Source organism: Antrostomus carolinensis, unplaced genomic scaffold (assembly GCF_000700745.2).
Source record: "Antrostomus carolinensis isolate BGI_N321 unplaced genomic scaffold, ASM70074v2 scaffold2583, whole genome shotgun sequence".
In the NCBI taxonomy this organism is placed as follows: domain Eukaryota; kingdom Metazoa; phylum Chordata; class Aves; order Caprimulgiformes; family Caprimulgidae; genus Antrostomus; species Antrostomus carolinensis.
In genome coordinates, this window is record NW_010302905.1 from 1 (window position 1) to 19,210 (window position 19,210).

General features: G+C 40.1%; 1 protein-coding gene across 1 annotated transcript; it reads right to left on the reverse strand.

Annotated features, from left to right (window-relative positions):
* Positions 1-4,844: 4,844 nt before the first annotated feature.
* LOC104521790 (phosphoglucomutase-like protein 5) lies at positions 4,845-18,798 on the reverse strand (the record flags this gene model as incomplete). Its single annotated transcript, XM_010163901.2, has 4 exons — positions 18,696-18,798; positions 11,394-11,529; positions 10,217-10,400; positions 4,845-4,979 (listed from the first exon to the last, which is right to left on the reverse strand). Coding segments are annotated over exons 1-4 (558 nt in total), but the record flags the coding sequence as incomplete, so codon positions are not given.
* Positions 18,799-19,210: the final 412 nt, after the last annotated feature.

Below are 19,210 nucleotides of genomic sequence, written 5' to 3' on the forward strand. Positions count from 1 at the left end.
GAGGACAGAGAAACTCAGACACCCAGTTCAATCACATGGAGGAAAGAGAAGATAAAGGAGGTCCCTGAAGCCCATGGAGCTTCAACGGCGGAGCAGAGACGCACGTGTTGGCCATGGAGGACTCCACGCTGGAGCAGAAAGCTGAGTCTGAGAACAAGTGTGACTGGAATTGGGACCCCGAGAGTTGCTCAATGCCAGAGTGGGGTGGACCCCCAGAGTGGGGGGCTACCAGGTACCACGGTTCGGGAGCAGGTCAGGTGATGAGTCGTTTGGTTCTGTGTACCACTTGTGTTATAATATCCTTTCACTGGTATTGTTGTTTGGTGTTGTTTCTCTCTTCCTTACCATTCTAGTAAATTGTTCATGTCTCAACTCGTGCGCCGTGTTCATTTATATTTTCACCCACACCACCGGAGGGTGGAGGGTGCAGGGGGAGTACAGGACCACATGGTCCCACTGTGGGTCAAACCACCACACCACCTCAAGTGAGTAGTTATTTGTAAAATAAAGTACTTGTACATATTGTCTTTACAATATGTCTCAGTTAACGCTTAACTCGGAAACTGCCATCATGTCATACTGGTGTTTCAGGACAATATGCATGTCTCAGCGTGCATATTGGAAGGTGTGGTTTAGATTTCTGCTTATCTGTGGAAGACTCACCATCAGCACTTACACTGTCAAAGAGAACAGAAGCAAACTAGAAAAAGCTTGAAAACTGCTGAAAAGTTGTCTGATTAATTTTGTAAAAGGCTTTGTCTGAAAGGAAAGGGAAGGATGCTGACGTGAGGCAAACTCAAGCTAGTTACCACAATGATTCCACAAAACAGCACTGTAACTTCCACTATAAATAGCTGTCTATCAAGACAGAGAGATATATTTCTCATGAAAAAGAGCCAAAAAGATGTCTCAAGGTATTTTTGCCTTTCGTTTCAGGTATTGACTGGAATTGTCACCAGGCAACAACATAGAGCAATGCAAAGCATTAAACTTCAACTTCTCTACATAAACAATGAAAAGTAGGTACTGGAAGGAGGTGGTCCAATAAGCAGAAGCAACCAAGTATTTACTTAAGCAGTCAATCATTCAATAACTTTATGTCTTGGTTTATGATAGGAAAAGTATGGAAGAGTTTTTCGTGATCAGCTGTTCCAAGCAGAGTGCAATGTTATAGAAGCTACATGTAGTCATCTACCTAATTACAAAGATAACTATACTTACAACATTTATGCCAAATGTAACAATTTCCTTAAATACTACACATAAGGCATATACTTTACACACTTACTTTAAGTCAGTGCGCTTTGAACAACTGGTCACTCACAAATATGTTGACTATGCTTCTATTAGTGAAAGCAAATAGGAAACAGAGCACTTAAAACTTCAAATCTGTCACAGCTCTTCTAGATGTACACATGTCAGTATGAATCTCAAAGCAAACTAAACAATAAAGGAATTACAATATTGGGGAAACTGTGCTGCCTCTCCTCAACAATGCTGTTTTCTGATAAAGGAGCTTGCTATTCACTCTCTTCCACATATTCCACTGAAGATTATTGAATGTTCTCCTGAGAAATTTCTAGTTATTTTTGTACTAACATAAGGATCTCCTGAAATCAAATTTATGTACTGCCTTGAAATCCACCATCTGCCTGTGGGATACAATCTATGACCTTGCAGGTAGGTCCTAATGCCCTCATGCTGGCAGTGCATCCAGCCAGGGCAAGGAAAGAGGAGTAGTGGGAACTGTGCAATACTACACAAGGAAAAAACAGAGAAAGGATTTTTTGCATTAATCAAGATGAAACTACTATTTGTCCCAGATTTTGTGCACATGCCAAGAGATGAGGAGGGTTTACAGTATTATGTATTTCTGAGGCAGTCTGCATGTTGAAATGTCTGTCTGCACTGCATGAACACAGGAAAGTCCCTGCAACAAGTTTCAAGGCAATGATGTTTCTACCCTGGGATTATCTGTTCACTAGTGAACATCCTGGATAAACATCCAAAACTGTAACCATCTGTCAGGCTTTGGTACATCTATAGAAAAAAACCTTCCAGTCTGTTTTCTGCCCCGAGGAATAACAGACCCATTTGGTACCTAGAATAAAAGACCAGACTCTGAAAGCCCTGAGGCCAGTAGTAAGTCCAGCTGGCTCTGCCCAGTCTCCCCTGAGGATTCCTGCCTGCACCCTGAGGGCTCACACAGCCGATTTTAACCTGCCTCAGGGGTGTCAGTCCCTGCCTGAGCTATGTCGTAGGAGTGCTTGTCTCCAGATTAATCTCTGGCTCTGCCTGAGTGGAGCTCAGACCTATGCTATAGGCAGCTTCTCTCCCTGAAGGACCCCATGGAAGTACATGGTAGCTTGTCTCTAGTTCTGACTTTGACTCTTGTCTCCTGGACGGACTCACGCTGTTGCTTTGTCTCCAGCCCTGTCTCTGGTCCTATTTCCTGGTGTTTCAGATGGACTCTGAACCTGACCTTGTTGATGGAGCTTGTTACCAGAGCCTTGCTCTGACCACTCCATTTGCCTACCGTGGGACTGTTCCCTGGACAAAGAGGGCACTGCCTGTGCTGTAGCTGCTCTGGGTGCCTGGCTCCTACCACCTTGTGCAGCAGCTCCGTTCTTGCTCCTCCCTGAACACAGTCTGTGTTGCTGATGAGCTCACTAGACCTTGCAGTGGACTTTATACACTTGTCTCAAGCAAATCCATGCAGAACAGATATGAAATGTAACAGTAGGGCAGCACATTCTTCATTTTCTGAGGATAACCTCTGCTCTCTCAATTTAGTCTCCTCACAAACGGAAAATTCCCTGAGAACATTTGCTATTTTCCACTCATACAAAAAAAACCCCCAAGTGTTAAATACTGGGCATTGATTGTAGGTTACTTTAGGAGACACATAACCCTAAACTCTGCCAGTGTGTCACTTCTCTCATATTGCATACCATGTAACGAGTACAGTAGAACAATCCACTGATGCAAAAAGGATTCCATTTTAAAAGACATGTTCTCATTTGTAATTAAATAGTAAAAAGGTTAGCTATATGAATGCTGCAAGTATATGCTCTATTGTTTCCTAGTATTTTTTGTTTGGATTTGTTAGACTGGATTGTGTCATATATCACAAGGTTATGGTAAGTCCACTGCAAACCTCTAAAATGAACTCCGTCTGTCTCTTACCAGGACTTATTTTCATTTCATCTATGCCTTGCCTACATGGCACAAAGAACCATATTTAAAATGGTCAGCTTAATTGCAACTGATAAACAATGTGTGCTCTAACAGAATATGATATAGCTGTGGTATGTTGACCTTGGCTGGCCTCCAGGTGTCCACCAAGCTGCTCTGTCACGCCCGCTCCGTTCTTCACTGACCTTGGTGTCTGTATAGTTGCTTTCTCCCACATATTTTCAATCCTCCCTCCTCACTGCTGTTGCACAGCATTTTTTACCCTCCTTAAATATATTATCTTAGAAGGGCTACCAGCATCTCTGATTGGCTCAGCTTTGGCCAGTGGTGGATCCATCCTGGACCCAGCTGGTGCTGGCTCTTTTTGACATGCGGACAGCTTCTGGTGTCTTCTAGAAGCTCCCCCCCCTGCAGCACCTTCACTGCCAAAACCTTGGACACATAAACCAAATACAGTAGCAAGTGCAAATGGGATTGTAGCAGTGTTATTCCATTATCAAAATATATTTATGACCTTGCTAGCTGGCTAAACCTGGATGCACAGAAACACAATAAAATTGCTAAAAACTGGTCCTTTACTCTGTTGAAGACTTAACATTTTAAGTATTCTATCCAAGGAGTTACTGAGGATGTCATCTCTTACTTTAAGAAAAAGCAAATAAAATGAATAGATCATATCTGCAGGAATGGAGTCTACAACATTTCTGGAAAAACTGAAGTACTTTTCATGACTGATGGACCATTTTTTAATAGCACAGGAAGAAACTCGCCAAGTTTATGGTGGGAATCTGGTGAAAAAAACTATGTCAAACATTTGCCTAGGGTTCAAATGCATTTGACATCATTTATGTTTTGAGAAATTTGTATTTGCATTTGCATTCCAACTGTGAATACACAACTCCATGGGACTTCAAACTACAGGGTTTTGATTCATTACAAGCCAAACCCTTACCATCTCTTCCATGAAACACCTGTAGTCCTCTCTAGTTGTATATCACAGTATGAAGGTGTTTTACTGGGAAAAATCTGAGAGTTCAAAATGTGATTTATATTATGAATTGTTTTAGGCATCTGCTGGACTATACTGCAACTTGCTCTCAACCTCCACTCTTCTTAGGAAAGAGTCTGGTTATGATATGAGACAATTCTCAGCTGCAAGTCTTTCCCTTACAAGGAATCCCTACATTGTTTAGACTCTGGCATCCGTATTTCCTAACTGTACTCTCATCATGAGGAATCCTTGGGATGCCTTAACTAAGTGATCCCCAGATAACCTGCTTGAAAAATAATTTCATTTTTTAATATTGTTCTATAAGTCAGATTACAATAGTTGCAAAAGAAAAAAATGAGTGAAAAATTAAAACCAGTGTGGCTTCTCTTAATAGACTAAAAATCATTGCCCAGCATTTATCACCAGGCATTTCAGCCCTTAACATTCCTGTTGTATGAGATATTATACAAACATATATTAAAACTGCTAGTCCTGCCTCAAAACATGTACAGTCACATGATTAGGAAAACCATCTACAAACACTAAATTGGGGTCAAAGTGCTGAGTGCTCCTTCTGATTAAAGATGAAAACCTGTAGCCATTGCTATTACAGAGGAGGTGTGTTACTTATTGACTTATTACAATGCTATTGCATTACCTGTGGTTCCTTATTGTGTTGGCTAGGATCCTTTTCATAACTCTCCGCATAAATCCGGAGAGTAGCTCTCACATGGCTAGAAGCACTCATTCTGAAGATGAGCCTTGAAGCATCTGAAAAAATAATCCGCAGCCCCTGCGTGAGAAGAAGCAGCAGCATATATGTAAGGTGGCAGTACCTTTACAAACCACAGTTCACTGTTTTAAAATAAAAAGTGAAAGGAAGAGTCATTTAGGTGTAATTCCTCTTTCATTTAGACATTGCATTTATTACTCTTTTTCTCCTTCTCTAAAGGCTACAAGTGATCATGTGTGTTCCCAGCCACCTCATAACAAGGACTCTCTTACTGCTGTTCTTATTTTCTTTAGCTGGTATGTTCTTGTTCTGTGTAGCAGAGTACAAAATCAATGGCCTGAGAAAGAGTCATAAAATCAGCAAGGATTCCTAAGAAACAGCTACAGGATCCCAAGATCAAAAACCAGTTGTCAGTAGTGCATACAAAACACAGGATCAGTTGCTACCCCTCACAGACCATGCATCAATATCTGATTAGAAGGATTTCAACCAACAGTCTGTAGTACAACTCGGGAAACTTAACTTAAGGTGTTAATTACTCTCAAGTATACTAATTAATGCCCATTAACTGTGAGTAGAATAAAAAGGATTTATTATTAATTAACTGTGAATTTGCTCTTTGCTCCCATCTTTATCTCTTTTTTCCTTTCCTCCTCCTCCTCCTTTTCACACTGTATATATGAACACATTCCTCTACAGATCACAGACCATATACTTGGAACCACAGTTGGCAGACTTTCTGTACAGGAAGGACATTGAAGCCAAAGGACTAAATTGCACAGGTAAATAGTTGTGGTGTTTCAATACTCGACCAATTCTGCTCTAACATGCAGTCTAGTTCCATTTCCATAAATGTTATCTTTAGGCTAGGTGCCACTTTTGCTATGCCATTGAACTTTATTTCCCCTTTAAGTCCTGCTGCTGGCAAATGCCTAGTGAAGAAACTGAGATCCTTATTACTTTTGTTTAACGGCAGTGAACCACTAAAAATGAGAGAAGATAATTAAGAGAGAGAAATTTTATTCTTCTAGTTTTATCAGCAGCTTGAGAGGACACTGATGTCAGCAACACAGTGCTCCAATATGTTAAAGTGTAAGTAGGAACTGTTGCTTCCTCAAGTATATGTCAAACCATCTTCACCACCATGTAAAGCACTGTTTGGTTGATAATCGCAGAATCATACCCAATGGTTTGGGTTGGAATGGAAGGTCATGTAGTCCAACCCCCCTGCAGTGAGCTGGGACATCTTCCACTAGTTCAGGTTGCTGAGAGTCCTGTCCCACCTGACCCTGAATGTTTCCAGGGGTAGAGCATCTACCATCGCTCTGGGGAACCTCTTCCAGTGTTTCACCACCCTCAGTGTAAAAAATTTATTTCATATATCTAGTCTGAATCTACCCTCCTTTAGTTTAAAACTATTACCCCTTGTCCTATCACCACAGGCCCTACTAAGAAGTCCCTCCTCATCTTTCTTATAGGCCCCCTTTAAATACTGAAAGGCTGCAATAAGGTCTAATGGGAGCCTTCTCTTCTCCAGGCTGAACAATCCCAACCCTCTCAGCCTTCCCTCATAGGAGAGGTGCTCCAGTTCTCTGATCATTTTCGTGGCCCTCCCCTGGACCCACTCCAATAGGTCTATGTCTTTATTGTGTAATGCCCTTTAACAGTAGAAAATATGTAACAGGAAAATATCCCACATCAATAAAGGGCTGGATTAGATGGCCTAGGAGACATGTGTTACTTGTTTTAGCGCAGCTGAAGTCTCACCATTCGTTCAATTACGGTCTTAGGGATAAAAGGATTTATAAACATTCCCCATAATTCTTCCCATAACTTTATGATGCAAAAAATGTTCCACCAAGCTACAGCATTTGTAGCCAGTTTGATGTTACAGTTAACGGCACTTGGGATGTTTATGCCATGTATACAGACACATGACCAGCATTCAGACAGTTCACTGTACTATTTCTGAGCTTATTATTTTATTCATTTTGCATTTCCCAGGAACACATGACTGACAATATTGATTTTTACATATGTATCATGACAGCTAATATTTGCCTCTAAGAATAGAATACCCGGCATGCAGCCGAAAATACTCTGTCAAGGGAGTACTTAAAAACAATAAACTTAAGGGCCAAGGAGAAACAGGCTAGGGAAACAATGGCCTTTAGAGCTGGACTGTCGAAGTGAACCTTTGAAGTCATGATATTTGACCCTGGAGATTTAGCAAGTAGGCAAGTGGCCTACTTACTGTTTTTCATTATGCTTTTTTTTTTTCACCTGACATAAGCTCCCTTAATTTAAAGCCATATATTTGCTATTTACTACATAGAAGGTGTCAGCTTCATGAAACATAAAATTTTATATGCAAAACTGACAAATGGATGCAAGAGGAAAAGAGAGTAGCACACTGAAAAATCCACAGGACAGAATAACTTACAGTTTTAATAAAATAGGACACACTATTTGTCAACAAGAATTATGTTTTTTATGGGAACAGATTTTTTTTTTTTTCTGAGAGGAAGCAGATTAAAAGGTTCAGTACAGCTCCCACATTGAACATCTGTAAATATTTATTTCAGGCAAATTGAGCCTGCTAATTGATATTAATGAGCTGTGTGGAAACTCAGAAACAAAATTATGTTCCATGGTTAACCCACTGGCTTTGGTTAACCCATTTTGAAGCTGCTGAGATGGAGTTTCACAGGAATTTCTCTCTCCTACATTACAATCCAGTTAAACTGCATACTGATGTATTAGTATCTATGAGGTACTCAGGAAAACCTACTACATATTGTACTATATAGTTTGGTTTCCAATGGTTTTAGGGGTTTTTTTTGAGTTACCATTTTCATAATTAAAGAAATAATAAAATATTAGCATTAAAAGTTAGCATGAAGAAGAATAAGCTGCAAACTTAAAGCAAAATATCTTAGTGTTTTGAAAAACATTGTTAAAGTATAACTGCTGGGAGTAACACCAGTAGAAAATCTAGCCTAGCAGCAATATATTAGACACACAACTATACTTTTACTTCAAAATACTGACTGTGATTTTCACAATTTTTATCTGCGCCTGTATGGACCCTTGAGTGTCCCCTAAGAATAGCAGACCACACTCGCTACTCTGACAGGAAATACCTTATTGTTGATACATGATGGAAATACCATTCTGAACAGAGACAAATTTTTGACTTATCTCTGGAGATTTATCTGAAATAACTTTTTTCCAGATTTTCCAATGCCTGTTTTCTGACTCTTGCTCAAACTGAAATGCAAAAAAAAACAAGACTACATGCAGAGTCCTCTCCATCCCAAATCTAACAAAGGAGTAAGAAAACGTTAATGAACTTCTAATAATAAAGCGCTAGAGTTTAGACTTCTGTGAATCTCAGAATGTAAGAACCCTTCATTAAAGGGCTCAAAGTTAACCATTATAATGGGCAACTTGTACTTCTCATCCTTCTAATTCAAATTTCACACAAAACTGCAGCTGATCCTGTTTCTGGCTTGTAGACTCTTCAGAAGCAGCACTGTTATGCACTCGTGTGCAAAGGCTAGCACAATAGGACTTCAAAAATTAAAACAGACTACAAGAACAGCAGAACGTTTAATTTTATGCCTTATTATTGCACTGCGATAAACAATATTCATGAATTTCAACAGGCAGAACTAATTAGAAGCTACAGTCCGGATGTATTGTTTGCTCCTATTTTGTTGTTGCTGTGTTCGTTTTCTGAACCTGCTATTTATTAACACTGACTAATTATCATGTAGCCAGCTTATCATTCATGAGACATAGTGCAGTTACACTGAATATATTACTCTGTGCTACCTTCTGGGGAACAAAACTTTGAACAGGTTCCCGAAAACATAGCTGGAAAAGCTGCATGAAGCTCATGACAGTCAGAAAGACACATCTGCATTTACATCAAGAGCAAGCTACCTGAGGAAAATTTTAGTAGCAAACTGTTGTTTCATTTGCTTGGATCAATGTCCTTTCTTATTTTATCATGCTTGGAGAATCCCATCGAGACTGCAGACACATGGAGCTAGGAATGTGTCCTTGCCAAAAGACAAACTGGTTAAACTGTACTCTCAATAAATACGTGCTTCTCCCTATGAAAAGTCATGCCTTCTGGTTTTATGGGCTCACTTTGAGAGTCCATCTGAAAACAGGCCAAGTCATGTTTCTCTGTCTGTGTTACATGGTGATATGAATAGCAATTATATTCCAATTTAGGACGAGGGCTTTGGAGGAAAATTAAGGGAAAGAAAAGTGCACTGAAAATTTACAAGTTGTTTTTTGTAACTATAAGGCCCACAGGTCTGCTGTGTCTGTAATTTTTCCAGTGGACTTGGATATGACAATATCCTCATATCTTGTTTCAGAAGTAATATGCACAAAGAGAGTAGCTCAGTGGCAGGTGCGCTGCCTACATTATCTGGATGCAATGATGAATGGAAACTATAAAGACTCTGAGCAGAATGGCATGACAATAGCTTTAATAGCTTGTAATATCATTTCCTAGGGTCTGGTCAGGTCAAGTAATTTACAAACCAGAGAAACTAGGACAATAAAAATAAGCTGCATGAAATCAGAACACATTTTAATATGAGTCATAGCTCATATTCAAGATGTTTGAATATACATTTACACTTGGCAAAAGTACATGTTTTGAGCACATCATGAGCACATCATGAATTTCAAAACACTGAAGGCTCAGTTTGAACTTCAGTTTCTTGATAGCTAAGGTACCTCATTATGGTCACAGTCCAGAAGGAACATGGAACCAGTCATTTGGGCTAGAGAAGTCAAACATGCCCACATATGGTACAATCCACTAAAGTTTTCTGTATGTTATTGGCTACAACAGATATTCTGCCTTTATGCAAATCCCATGGGTCACCAAGAGCAAGGAAACTAAAATTTTTTTGTAATGTATAGCAAGTGGAGATTTCAGATAGTAAAAGGAAAGACTGTCTTCTACATGACTCTTTGCATTGTTCAGAAAGGGAACCCTCCCTATACATGCGTTGCTGTCAACAGAGACTCCATCCCCTCCTACATACTCTGTGACACTACTGCTTCCAGTTATGCACAGTAAGTGCAAGCTAAACCAGAGGTGGGTTATCTTATCCAGACTGAGCTAATCTTAAGTAGGAAATGTGGTAGCAAAGAAAACACCATTCTATAAATAAATTGAGAGGCTTGCCAGCTGAACATTAAAAACAACACTGTTAGAGACAATATGACAGTTGCAAAATTTTGCTACTCCATCACTACAGCCATACCTGTCTTTTGGTCACAGTGCCATCCACAGGATCTATGTACTCAAAGCTGTCTGTTCTTTCCACACTGTAGATGTTATTACCCACAGCAAACTGCTGATGGCTGAATGATTTATCAGTGATCAAAGCTTCCAGGTCTCTCATTATGAAATATGCTGTTCTGGGTTCCAGTGCTTCATAATCAAACCTTGCACACATAAAAAAAGTAGAACCAAGAAGTAAGTCACCTACACCTGAGAACACAGTTCTGTTTTCACAGAACTCAATATACTCACAATAAGCAATTTACTGCTTACTTCAAAAATCAGAGGCGAGCTAATGAAATACTATTTGCAAACTAAACCAGCACATATATGCAAGTCCTGTGCAACCTGACCATTATGTGTGTGCATCACAGCTCTACACTGGCCATCTGACTTTGAGTCAACAGAAATCATTTAGAAAATGCACAGTTTCTAAAGTAGCATAGAAAACATCATGGATATGCGGTTAGCTTTCTGAGATTAAGGACACAATCAGTGCAATGCTCAACAGCCAAGTGATAGAGAGAAAACTTTGCTACAGGTTCTGAGAAACAGCTGTTTGCAAAAGACCTTACAGATATGTGAACTCCTCTGGATGAAGTTTATTCTGAGAGAAAGAGAGAGGCAGAAGCTAAAATGTAAGTGACAATTAGAATTCACCCTTCTGAGACCTTACTAAAAATGACTAAATGTTCAGATCTTTGGAGGAGTTCTGAATTAAAAGTAAGCATAGTTCTCACTAAAACACTGTCACACAGAAGCAAATACGGAAATAAATGCAGGAGTAAATCCTGATGGGATTTTGATTTTTTTTCAACACCATGTAACAAGCCATGCCTACAGATTCCACAAGTAAATACTTCAAATCTTTCTGCCATTTGATATCACAAAATTAAATTACTCATATCCTAGAAGTGACACTGCTCCTTTAGTACATAAATAACTTCTGCTGTGATTTACTCATCAGAAAAAACCTGCCAGTGGCTATCTGACAGATAAAAAAAACAGAACAGTGGCAGTTTGTGGCAGATCTGCATTCTGTGGACACAGCAAATGCACAACTAAATGCAGCAGAGCATAGCTAAACAAGTCATGGTTGTAGCAGAATCATCCCATCAACTGTGTAAGTTCCTGTGCTTTTTCCTTATTTTTCTCACCTGCAGTAGTAGTGCCGGCCAAACTTTGCCCAGTGATCCCTGACAATCTCCTCCACACTCTGCTTTCGAGCTGCTAGGATTGAAAGCCACACCAGCACAGCCCATAATCCATCTTTCTCTCGAAGGTGATCCGACCCTAAAGAGACATACATAAAGCACATTATTTGGTATCACTGAAAATCAGAAAACAAGGTAAAAAGGCTGGGCAAATGTCTCATTTAACTTTGCATATCACATAACAGTAACAATAGTACTAACCTCAGCAACTCTGATATCTTCCGGAGAAACAAGCAGAACTGATGTTTAAAATGTATTTTATTTATATATGAGAAAGTCTGTACTCCTAGGGTTAAATAAAAAGATTAACAAGTATTTGAACAGAAATGGTAGCAGTAGGAAAACATTTTTAGTCCTGATTCCTGCTCACTGACATACAGAGTGTTTTCACACCTCTGGTACTGTTTCCCAGAACTGGGCTAGATATGCAAACCCGTGGCCATGAACCAGAACGTGGGTTAAGTTCAACAGCATCTCCTTACCTCTGCAGACATTCATCTGTCAAGCTGCAGAGAAAGAATTTTGCCATTCCATGAGAAATTAAGATTTCAGAATCTTCATGACCTCCCATCAGGACAAAAAACAAGAGTCTGAAAACACGTTTCTGGTAAAATAAACCCTAAATCAGAGAACAGCACTTTTTCCCCCTTCTATATTCTCTATACCTGTCAGTGGTAAAGATATTTGGATACTCAGATCTAAATCTCTTCCTAGGTTTATATTTATGAAGAGATAAATTGATCCAACAATGGAGACTAAGAACAATTTTGGAATACTCCACAGGATAACATATCCCTTCCAGATACGGGAGGCACAAGTTCAAGTCTATTATCTGAATTCAAAAGAGCACAGACTTGATCTTGCACTTCCCACGTCCAAAGCCAAAATGCCAACCTGAAGCAATAGGCAGCTCTGCAATAGACATGTAATGCACCTTAAGCAGAAATATTTCTACAAAGCTAAGCGTCACCTGTTAAAACTGGAATGTATCAGTCAGCAAAAAGTTTCAATAAAATTAGTATTTTCTAACAAAAGACTGTTTCATGGTGTCCTGATTTTGCTAGGATAGAGTTAATTGGTTAAAAAGTTCTTGGTGATCTCAGAAAAAGTCCTGTCCTTTTTAATAATTTAGAACAAGCTTTTGTGGCAATATGTATCTAACTCAGATTACCAAAAAATTACAAGGAAGCATGCACGAGAATTAACAGAAAGGTCCAAGACATTCAGTAGATACTGATGACAATTACATAAGTTAATATACTCAAGAAACCTGAAGAGACATCAAATACATGGCCATTGCTCTGGCTGAATAATACCAGATTTGCTTGACGTTTGTTAGCTGCAACCATATCATTCTCTGTCTAGTCACACATTATTGAAACCCTGAGTACAAAGCAAGTGCAGTAATACACAAGTTTTGTTTCCTCCATGAATTACCTACTGATCACAGAAGCAACCAGTTGGAATACCTCTGTCTTTAGAAGATACTCAGCAAAATCCTCCAGAGAGGAATCTAAAAAGTCTTAGTTTAAAAACCTGTTTTATAAAATATTCTCCTTCCTCAAAGACAAAAATCCTGTGGCAGCAAGAGTGCTCTGCAGTGCGATGGTTTTACCTAACAGCCTGCAAGGTCTACACAGTCATCTGTTAAAATGGCTGTGTTTTGCTACTGGCAGAGGACATGGGTGTCATAACTTAAACTGATGCACCAAAGCTGTTAATCCTGTGAAAAACTGTCAATAGAAAATTAAAGACATATAAGGAAAACAACAAGACATTCAGAGAGCCACCGTGATTCCTAGGGTTTACTCTTTAGGTCCATTTTCCAGTCAGTGTTGCTGCCTTGGACTTGCAGTCCCTCTCCCTACGACAGAGCAACTGTCATAGTAGCAGCTGCTACTCACAGACAGTTGCTAAGAGCCCATCATCCTGGGCCTGCCACAGCTCTACCTGCCACTCAAGCTTCTTGTGTGACGTTCAACCCTGGAGGTGTAGACTTCCAACACCCTGAATATAACATTAAGTAAGGTAACTACCACAGAGTTAACTAAATGCAAATTGCTATTTCAGCACAATATCAAAGTTGTATAGGATTTTTTACTAAAGACTTGTGAATAGGAAAAAGACTTACATGAAGATTATGTTTGTGTCTATGAGTCAGGTAATGCAGAGCAAGGACACTGAATACTGTAGACGGATTGAAGAGCTGAGACAGATGGTAACGTTCCTTTGCAATTGCAAAACAGCTGTCATGCTAGTAAGAATACTTCCTTTCTGCCACTTTTTATCTACCTTGATCTGTAATCTGTGAGCTCTCTGCATCTGCAACAAAGGCTGTCTCCTACTACAACAGCCAGAGCTATGGGCTGGTCCTCAAGGAGCTGCTGTAGGAAGAGTGACAGCTCACTCTGTTCCCTGCTCCAGAGTCCCGGGTGCTGTGAAAGCACAGAGTGCCAACTAATCAGAAGAAAAAGGGCAGGGTTATTTATGAGCTCTCACAGCTTTGCAAATGGCTTCAGATCAGAAAGGAAAACAAACATTTCTCCACAGGAAGTCAGCCCTTTGGGCAACCAGGTCCTCAACTTTTCTACCCCCTTGTTGCAATAACATGCTAGATCAGCTGAAGGATGCCTTCCACAGAAAGACCAGCAATATGGTCTATGGATAGTAAAGTCAGCTTACTCAGAGGTGAAACAGACGGCATTGTCATGATCATTGTTAATGTAGCCAAGAGACTGCTCACAGATAATGGTGCAGGTTTCTGCTACTGCTACCAAAAGAGAGACCTAGAATAGAGCTGCCACTTCCCACCAGTGTCCATTGTTCCTCTGGTAGCAGCAGGAAAAGTCGTCAGGTCACCACAGGGGCTCAGGGGCAACCTGGGGACGGGGAGCACCAGGGCTCCCTGCGGTGGCAGGGCAGGGCCTGGCAGCCAGGGCTCATCCCACTGCCCCAGCTGGGAGCAGGGCAGCTAGAGGCACCAGGGCAGCCCCAGTCCCAGCCCTCAGGCACCTCCCTGGGGACAAGGATGGGCTGAGGCCAGGCCACGATGTGGGACCCCAGGTGGGTCTGGCCCAGAGGGCCCATGGCCAGGCAGGGCAGGGCTGTGGGGAGCCAGAGACCTGCCCTGCTGCAGCGTCACTGGGGCAGGGGCTTATGGCCCCAGGTGCTGACATGGGGTCCTGGGCTGTGGGTAGGGTGGGACAGCCCTGGGCGAGTGGGTAGGGCCCTGGTAACAGCAAGCTCACCTCACCATGGCTGTTCTTTCCCTTCTTAACCACCTGCCTCTCCTCTCAGCCATTCATCCTTAGCATTGAAAAATTAAATTTCACCTAAAAAGTCATCTCTGTTGCTGATATTACCAGTAACCTAAATGGTTTAAGTGTCCCAACAGGCACCAGCAAGAAGTGGAGACATGCTATTGAGCTAAACACCTGAGCAATTTGTTCCAATGTAAACAATCATTTATTCTCCTGCTCTGTAACACTCTGCCAACTGCAGGCTAACAAATCAGACAGTGAAAGGTATGCATTTATTGAGTAAAATGGTCTATACTTCATGACAGCTGTACAACGGTCTGAACTGAACACCACTGAAGAGATGCATTTTGATTTAAGAAATATTTTGAGTATGTTTCATTGAACCAAAATGGTCTAGTGAAACATGGACAGAAGAATTTTTGGAAAGCTCTCTGTTGTGCTCTCGGTCTTGTCCTGGCACAGCTTAAATTAATAAATCTCTATGAAGAGGGATGAGTGTATAGACGTATCATTCTTCTGATCCATTTAGCAGCTTTGGCATGTGCTGTGTCCTTGTGTGTCCTTCAGGAGGACATACAGATTGTTGCTTCTCTGGAAAGAGAAGGCACTGGAAGAAAGTAAACCAGAGGGAAAAGTCTGGATGGAAAATCTGGAAACAACCCAACTGCTCCAGAATCAAAAATCACTGATTAAAAAGGCTAGTTTTATCTGAGTACAGGGACAGTAATCCTGTGTGCCCAAGAAATGTCGCTGTTCATTATTCTTAATAGGAGGCAAATTGACAACTGGGATTTATGAGAACATATTTATTTCACCTCTTTTATTTCACCAGCATATCCATCAACTGGATTACTATATGCACATATGTTGTTCTATCTACTGCCCCTCTTTCTTTTAGCAAATTAAAATCTGTTACTGCAACTTTGTTGGTCAACTCCATTTTCCACCTATTGTGCTGCTGTCTGTAGGTGTCTTTGCTCTCTCTCTCTCACTTATTCCTACTGCCCAGTTCACATGGTAGAAACTCCAGGGAGGGAACTCGTTTTGCTGCCTCAGTTCAGGTAACACCATTCTTTGCTTTATAGATCCAGTTTCTGCTGCTGTGGATCTGCAGAGGGAGACCTGCCCCATTCAAATGGATCCAGTAAAAGGTGCCTCACAAATATGTATTACTGAGATTGCAATACTAATTGTACTCCTGGCTTGCTGGGGGTTATCAGCAATCTCAGGATAATTCTCAGTGATAATTTTAATTGAAACATCCAAGGCATTAATGAATTTCAGACTCTGCTTAAGGAGCTGAAGCAGAAAGAGACAACAGAACAGAGGAGTCAACAAATATTTTGCTGATTATCCCATTATATTTAATTTGTCATTGGTAAGGGAAATTATAATAAGTGCAACTACTTCAACAACTTATTTTTAAGTTAATTTGTCACATATTCCTCCATATAGCAGTAGAAAAAGATGATATTTACTATTGCAACAGTCAACAGCTATGACTGGACTCAGAGTAAACTATCTGTGAAATACTCTCATTCATAAAGAAGTACTTAGCTTAAACAGGCTTGAATTGCAGTAAAGTCTTGAGAGGCAATAGCCTGAGAAACAAAGTAAGATCAGGCAAAAACGTTCATATTATGATTTTTTTTTTTAATATTGGAAAGCTGTTGGACATAGAGGCTGTCTTCTGCATGTCTAACTTATTGTGTATATGAGATTTCCAATTCTGGTAAGAGACGTTGAGCCCTAAAGGTCATATGCATGAAGAAAATGTAATTTAATTAAAATAGTATCTCTGTCTAGCATATTGTGTTCTGTAAATATGATTTTAGAACAAAAATCTCACTGAAGCAGGTATACAAACTCATGGTAAATCATTTTGTTTGCACACACTTTGAGTTTTACAAATTTATCATCCAGCAATCTGAAACCCGATGCTATTCTAGGCAAATGGAGATTTAGGGGCATTCTCATCTGTTCCTTTACTCAAGTTAATGACATTATTTTAGATTTGTGATACTGTAACAGACACCATCAAACAGCTCTTTTAAGGCTTTCATTCATTTCAGCAGCAGCACATTTTTATATTCTCCACTACTTCTCCCACATAATCTTGTAGGAGAAGGCAGCTGATGTTAATAGCACTTGGAAAGGGACATGCTTCAGGGACGAAGCATGGAAATTCATGAAAGATGTAGCAATTACTGAAGTGGCTTAAACTGCAGAAAGATAAATCAGCCACACAACTCTCCTAATCCTGTCCAATAGTTTGCTGATGAAATTCAGAAACTAATTGCTGCTGCTGATGCCCGTCTCTGAACTGTGTCCTGGGCATTAGTCATAGAACAAGAAAGCTACTAACCTCATCTGACAAGCTCCCGACACTGCTACAAAAATGGAAGAAGTTTTTAAAGCACTGGTTGAGCTCCAAGATCAGCTGCCAGAAAACAAGTCTGGGAAACACTGCCCTATGGGATGTTTTCAAAATCTTTTGTCCTTTTATAGCAGAAAATTTGCTTTTATTTACTTGCCAGAGCAAAATCCCTTATGTTATAAAACCAGGGCTCTGTATTATTTGGAAATACTATCTGGGCTGGATTACCTGGGTACACAAGCAATCGGTCTCCAGTGCTGTTCAGTTAGTTTGATGATAGAATGTGGATTGGTAAAACTTCTTTCTCTTACACAGAACAGCAAGTTTTACACTCTGACCAGTTATATGGCTAATTTCTTTAACTATTGCATGCTGAAAGCTAAAGTGCCAAGTTTCAGTTCCCTAAATAGATATCATTGAGGGGAAAGCTGTGAAATTGATACAAATGCCCAATACTGGAAGAAACTTGTGTGTCATGCATCTTAGGACATTACTAGAAGATTCACAATAAGTAAATATTTGTTGCTAAAAGCAGCTTGCATCCTTAAACTATGGGTCATCTACTGATCAGACTGCATTTTACAAATAAGCCTCCTGGTATATGAGATGTTTTCAGACAGCTGCATTGAATTGAAAGATGATAAGGAAACTGAGGCAGGGAGAAAAACAAACTTTAGGCATCACGGGAGAAAAACAAACTTTAGGCAACACAGTCATTGCATAATTGCCCTGTAGGCACTGTCACGGTTCATTTACACAGCAACTAGACAAGCACTGAAGAATTTAAACCCAGTGCTCAAGTGGTCTGGATGCCCATGGTATTGAATCTTGAGGGTTCAGATTAGCCTTTAGATGGCATTGGCTTAAATGGGAGATTAGGAGGCTTTCTGCACTGAAACACTGCAGGTACAACAAAGCTCATGTGACCAGAACATACCAGGATGTACAAATTAAATATTGCTGTAGAGCAGCCCTCCATGCTGGCCAGCAATATGTTGTTCAAGCACCCTCAGAATTCACAGGAGGTAGAATTTATCAGGAATCTGAAGAATTAATGATGGATAGGAAAACTTAGGGAAAACACAGATGCTGACATGTAACTGAATTTCTTCTAATGATGATTTTATCTGAGTTTTGAGTAATTGCGATGTTCCAAAAAGGGATGCCTGCAACAGGTTTGATTAGACATACCACTAGACATACCAATCTCCATACTTTGTACACTGAATCACATCAGGAAAAACTATGTGGTTCTTCCATACAGGCAAAATCCCTCTAAACACTCTTGCAGTCTGTGAAAAGACTATTACAGTGGAACCAGTGAGATTTTTCTGCATTATGTTCAAGTCAGAAGAGAGTGCCAGGCTATCTGGGCAGTGATAAGATTGCCTATGACTTCTGAATATCTGTCTTCCATATTTTTCATACCTCAAGGTACTAGACACCAGAGTTGTAAGACAACCCTCAAGATGTGAACAACTGACAGGTCTCTGTTCCAGCACAAGACAGAGTTAATTTGCTGATTCTTTTGGCTTTGACTTGACATATGCAGGAAAATTAACAGTTGTCATTAAAAGTCTGTGGAGATTTTGATTATGTATGACTCACCAGTGCCAAAACTTTCCTCTCCACAAAGCGAGCACCGTCCAGAGTCCATGAGACTGGAAAAATATCTCCATCCTGTTGGTGTCTCATACACAGGAATCTTCATTACTTTTGCCACTCTGGAAAATTCAAAATAAAACAACACACAATTAAGACAGTGCTTTTTTGATATATGGCCTGAAATCAGTTGAGGAATATTCTAGGTCTTGCTACGTGTCCTGACAGCTGGGCTATAAGTATAAAAAAACCCCATGACAGATCAACAGCACCATTCAAAACTGACCCTTGTCTCACAACCTGACTTCAAACAGAACCCAGGTAAGTCTATACACAAGTGTAGTATTTCAGAAAATGTAGGACCGCAGCTTTACCTCTATCATTCTCTTGTTACTGAGCAAGAAACAGTTATATCTAGAGATACACAGTTTTCTTATATTAATATTTTAATGAAAGTTAAAGCATCATGTTGAAGTACCTTCTTTTACAAAACACAGGTGGCCAACACCGATATGCTTGGA